Source organism: Frieseomelitta varia, unplaced genomic scaffold (assembly GCF_011392965.1).
Source record: "Frieseomelitta varia isolate USP_RPSP 00005682 unplaced genomic scaffold, Fvar_1.2 scaffold_738, whole genome shotgun sequence".
Taxonomy (NCBI): domain Eukaryota; kingdom Metazoa; phylum Arthropoda; class Insecta; order Hymenoptera; family Apidae; genus Frieseomelitta; species Frieseomelitta varia.
In genome coordinates this window covers 274,042-280,041 of record NW_025110521.1, presented here as the reverse complement: position 1 = coordinate 280,041, position 6,000 = coordinate 274,042, and the positions used below count along the sequence as shown (strand labels likewise).

At 36.9% G+C, this 6,000-nt stretch overlaps 1 protein-coding gene across 7 annotated transcripts in view; it reads left to right on the top strand.

The window, feature by feature from the left end:
• Positions 1–6,000, top strand: part of LOC122535572 — a 122,117-nt gene that overhangs the window by 49,329 nt on the left and 66,788 nt on the right. For 5 of the 7 annotated variants that reach the window (XM_043667236.1, XM_043667235.1, XM_043667233.1 and 2 more), the window contains one exon: positions 2,699–2,918. In XM_043667236.1, the coding sequence (XP_043523171.1) occupies positions 2,699–2,918 (220 nt within the window). The remainder of the gene's footprint in view (positions 1–2,698; positions 2,919–6,000) is intronic. The other 2 variants (XM_043667237.1, XM_043667234.1) reach the window with 1 other exon arrangement.

Sequence of the window (6,000 nt, the reverse complement as noted above, 5' to 3'; positions counted from 1 at the left end):
AAAAAAAAAAAAAAAAAAAAAAAAAGAAAAGAAGCAAACATTTCATCGAATCGATAGGAAAAGTGCTGCTGTTTTTCCCTCGGCGAGGCGGGGAGGGGAGAAAAGAAAAAAAAAAATGCCAATAACGTTCCGTTTGTCGATCATCCGACAGGAAGTACTTTCGAAGTGTCGATACGAGAGAAAGATACAAAATTCGAAGAAGGGAAGAACGGGGACGAAGGGATCTTCGCTGATCGACGATCACCTCGCGCCCGTTTATTTCTGCAGACGCGGATGAAATAGATCCAGTAACCCAGTGACTCCCTGTAGCGTCCCATTCTGAATCGACTGCGCCGATTTCACGAACCGACGCGCTGCCTCTGCACGTCGAATATGAAAATGCACCGGAAAATAAAAATCTACCAATCTACTAAAAATCTACCAATAGATTTCTTCTTTTTTTCTTTTTTTTTTACAGAGTAACGTATTCTCTTTGATTCAAGTGGGTTCCAAATGCCTTTTGTAACGTAATGTTTTACTAATGCTGGTGCTTTGATCATTTCTTTAAATAGATAATTCTTTTTAGCTTGGGATTGGAAATGAGTAGAGTTGAAGAATTTTCTTTTGGAGAAGGGAACTAATTTTTGCGGTGAAGATTTTGAAAACAATTAATTTCTTGAATTTCATTGAATCTATAATTCCTTCAGTAACAGTGTCTTCGTCTTTCTTATGTGAATTTAACACGTTGATCGTCAGAATAATTAAAATAAAATAACATGTATGTAGAGTATAACTACATCTATCGTCATCTTGAAAATTGAAGTCTTCTCTTGAAACTTGTACGAGTTTTCTTCACCATTTTTTTTGAACGTTGAATATTAAAGTTGATTGAAACCCTGATGTGTGTCAAATTCAATAAAATGGCGAATAAAAATCGTACAACAGGTTTCAAGAAGTTGTTGCAAAGAGGAGGCTTCAATCTTCGAGACACAGTGACGAAAAGAATTTCTTTAATGCTTCCTCGCGCGCCTGAATTCTTACTATTTTTCAGAGAAAAAAATGTATTTTCACTTTCACACGATAACACCATCTTCGAAAGAAATAAACACGCAATTGTCAAAATAGAAGCTTCACGTTTTAAAATGAAACCGAGTGATTATAATTGTAATATGATTTTTTTTTTTTTTTTAGGAAGTTACATCAATTTCAATTATTGACAATTTTTTATCGTCATCGACAATTATCCCTAAATTTTATTCCACTTTAAATATGATATAAATACTAAATAGATACATACTAAATAAACGATACTTTATACTTGATAATGATATAATATTGTATAAAAATCAACTTTCGTTTCACAAACAAATCAAAGTATAAATTTCTTTACTAAAGTTATAAATCTCGCGTGACAATCAACGTGTTAACAATATTTTCTGAAAGAATAAACCCAATATATTTCCCTCCTCTTCGCGTTTCGATATCAAAGCGCAATCAGCAGAGGCAGCGCAAGCGTGTGCGCAGGCACACGTGTGCAACAGTTTAAAGAGTAACCACCCCGTAATCTGGCTTGCGCCACGCAACGTTAGCCCCCTGGTTAGAGAGGAGATTCGGAAGGACTATACCACCAGCGATACGACGCGGGCAAAGCAAATCGTACATCGAACGTGGAAATCCTTGCGAATCTCGCACACCCGATTAAATACCCAGAATCACCACCACTATCACCACCACCCCTCAGAGATTCCGCCCACTCTCCTTCCCCTTTGTTTAATCTGTGTACACAGGATTGCGTATGTAATTAGGTCTCGCCAGGCACCAATTCCCTCTGGCACGTTATGATTGTACGCGTAATTATGTACAAGCGCTAGCGTATCGTTTGTATGAATGACAAGCGTGACAATACACACAATATAGAGAGTGAATACCTTTGATACCTTGCATGAGACTGAGGCAAGAGTTTCATGAGGTGAGTCTCTTTTTTTTTTTTTCACGATAGGAACGATAGGAACAATAGGATGACTGAAGTAGATTGAAACGAAGGAAGGCAAACGCGGTTGCAGAANTTTTTTTGTTTTTTCACGAAGGAAGAATCGTAGATGAGATTGATTTCAATTTGTGGCCTCCTGAGAGGTCCGGTTGCTTTTACACGTTTGATTGCATGGGCGTAGTGTTTCGCAAACCGTCCTGTATGCTCGTAGATTAGTCGTTTAAAGAGGGTAGTCATCTCTTTAGTAACCGAGTCTTCTTTCTCCTGTTGAAATTGAATGGAATTGAATCAAACGAAATAGGGAAATTCGGAAAATATTCATTGACAAGTAAAGAACTTGTTGGAGGATAATTCCACCAAAAAAAAAAAAATATTAAATCTCCGTAGTTTCCATAAAAGTGATCAAAATTCTAGTCAAAATATTCCGGAAAGAGTAAAGAGTAAAATTCCATAAAAATCGCCAAACACATTTTGTCGTAAATATCAAAATCGTGTCGAAATTATCAAAACCAATCAATTGAACGCCAATTACGAAAGAGATAAATTTTTCACGAAAAACGTTTGAGCGTTCCTCTCAGACGAAACCGGACAATTTGACAAACGAGCAACAGAGTCGAGGTCGTTGGAATGATCCCTGCAAATAAAGATTGTCCGACACGACCCCCTGCCACGAGCTTTCGATACGTCGTTTCTAACGTTTGATTGTGAAACACGCTGCCGCACCCGCAGAAGATGCACGTGTACAAGAAAACGCTGCAGGCGATGATTTACCCAATCTCCTCGACGACGCCGCACAAATTCGTCACCTGGACCGCCACGTCGCCGACCTACTGCTACGAGTGCGAGGGTCTTCTCTGGGGTATCGCTCGGCAAGGGGTGCGCTGTACCGAGTGCGGTGTCAAGTGCCACGAGAAGTGCAAGGACCTGCTGAACGCCGACTGCTTGCAAAGTGAGTAAACGTTGTCTACTTTCGCTTCAAAATTAAACCCTCGCTGCGAAAAGAAAATTGGTAATCTATTTTCTTCTCTGGAGCGGCGAAAAGAAAATTGGAAATTTATTTTCTTCTCTGGAGCGGTGAAAAGAAAAATTGGAAATTTATTTCCTTCTCTCTGAGCTTTAACGTGATAATTTTTTTAAAAGTTTCCTCACATTTTTTAACCATCTGTCTGTCAAAACACCTACTAAAATTAATATTTGATATATAATTTATTAATACTAAATATATATATATATATATATATATATATATATATATATATATATATAATAAAATTAATAAAAAATTCCATATAATTTAATGAAAATTGAATAAGGGAATTGAAATTAATAATGATAAATTAAAGTCCCAACAATAGCTAGGTTAAATTTATATTATATTTATATTATAATTTATAAATTTTATTATAGTAAAAATAATTGTTATATTAAATTTATTAATTTTAGGTGAAATTTAAATTAATATTTATAGTACAAATTTTTATATTAATATATATATATTAAAATTGAATAATAAACTAGCATTAGATATCCTATTATATTAATTTACAATTGAACGTTAATTTAATTTTTTTTACAATTGAACATTGAATCATTAAAATAAAGTGATATGGCGGCCTTTTAATCTTTTTAGAGAAATTTGCTAATTATACCAAAAATTTTCTTGCTCTTTGATAAAAGTTCAAGTATACTTGAATCTTCAAACTCGATTCTCTCTCGAGTACGAAAATTTGATAATTTTTCTTTCCCTTCAACTCGTTTTCTTGCCTCCTATTCGATTGCCCCACTTGTTCTCGAACACCCTGCATAGACAAAAATAAAATAGCATGTTTATATAATATAGACTAACGCAACAAGTGATAAATATCCTTACTAGCAAGCTACAGATAATTGATTTATGTTTACCTGTGATAACTGATATTGATTGTTTATCATGAAAAACGAAATAATGAAATTCTATTTGTCGGGGAATAAACAATTCACGCAGTTCTTTTTCCTTAAAAAGAAAGCTGGTAAAAATATTCTAACGCCATGCGATAAAGCGTATTTCGTGTTAATGTAGACGTAGATTGAGAAATCTATTGATCAGAATAGTTAGAATAGTTGGCCTTTCATGAATCGCGTTTGCAAGATACTAGAGATACTTTGGACGAAAATGCAGTGAAATCTACACATAGATCAAGTAGAATGTTTATTAACTGTTCATTAACTTTGCCTCCTTTAAAACCAATATACAATGTCTGTGTCGAAAAATTTCCCATTAGGCGCATAATTTAAAAGTTATTTCAGGTGTGCGAGTGACGTGAATCACCCTGTATGTTTTCAATTTTTATTTGACTTACAAATTAAATATAAATTTCGTCGATCTCTGAAACATTTAAAAAGACGGTGTTTATAATCTGTTAAATGTTAGGTTATTCGAACAATGTGGCTGTTCGGATGTATGAAAGGGTCCCACCGTGGCAAAACAAATTCCCAATATTTCATCCAGCGTCAAGCAAGACAGTTCCCGGACACCGATCGAAATTTCATCTGTCGAACTTCCCGAAATACAGAACGACCGACGAAACGAACCCGGTCCGGACCCGCAACACGGAAAGCCATTAACTCCAATTAGACGCGAGGCGATAAAATAAATTGCCTAGAGGGCGAGCTCCCGCTCGCCTCGCGCAATCTGCATACGAAACAAAACCGTCGCGACGTTAACTCGGCTCGCGACGCTACCTCGAGACGCGATAAAATTACATCGCGTTTCTCCGAACTCAATTACCAGAAGCTGAGCGGAGATGTAATTAACGAGCAGCACCAGTGTCTGTTAAGCGTTAGGCGACACCGCGAAAAAACGAGCGTTGCAGAAAATTTTCGGCCCGATCTCAATAACGAAACGCTCTCCGCGTGGCAGCATTTACATTTGAATTTCCCTCGATCGGATTGGCTACATGGAATTTTACATTCGCGACTCACGGGAGGCTGATGGATAAGAACAAAGGACAGGCTTGAATTGTGAGATAAACCCACGGGGAATCGATTTTCCCGTGTCTCTACGCGGATCTGCGCGACAAACATTGATTTTGCAAACTGTTGATTGTGAGTGATGACCGGTCTCGGTGTTCAGCACGCTGCTGGTTCGAGTGTGTATTCGCCAACCACGTACGATCAAATTCATTGCGGGTATTTCAGAGAGATGAACGTATCGATGTACAATAAACAGTTGTAAATTAACACACACTCTCGCTCGATACTATTAGTATTCGTCTCGAGAACAAATGATTCGACTATGAATTTCTCGAGTTATTTGTCATTCGATCTGTGCACTGATGTTTCAAATAAATTCAACGAAGGATTGTTCAAATTATTCAAGAAATATCTATATACTGGTGAAGTTTCGTCCATAATGAAACTGTTATAACTTCGGATTGTGAAAGTAGAAGCTTCATGCTTTTTCACAAGCATGAGTTACAATAATTTTTCATCGAAAATTAAGCGATTCCTTGATTTTAAACGCCAGTATATCGTAAGAAAATTTCTTTTTCTTTCGAGATTCAATTCTCCACACGAAGAAAAGTAATAAATTTCAGTGACACGTGACATGAGTTCGAAAACCATGACGAATGAATACACTGCAGAAATCGATTCGTCGCAGTGTGAAAGTTAAGTAGATTCAGACGTACGCAACAGACACTCGAGTTTTACTTACACTGTATCGAGCAGGTATCTTCACTATCCTCAGCTGTCGATGCAATTGAGAATCGCGAAATTCCAGTTGAAGAGTGTCACCGATAAACCGGAGACAGCTCTCTTAAATTTCATTAAGAAACACAAAAAAATCTCTAACTTTAATCTCGTGCGCTGCCACGCACGTCAACAATTCCACGTCCGTCCAATTCCAAATTTTCTCAGCTTTAAGTATATCTAAGTAAAACAAATAATAAATCATTTCTATCCAGTGACATCGCACCGACAAGATTCAAAAAAGAAATCCGACGAATTATCGGGTTTGGTCACTCGTTATGGTCCGCAATCCAGTTGCCAGC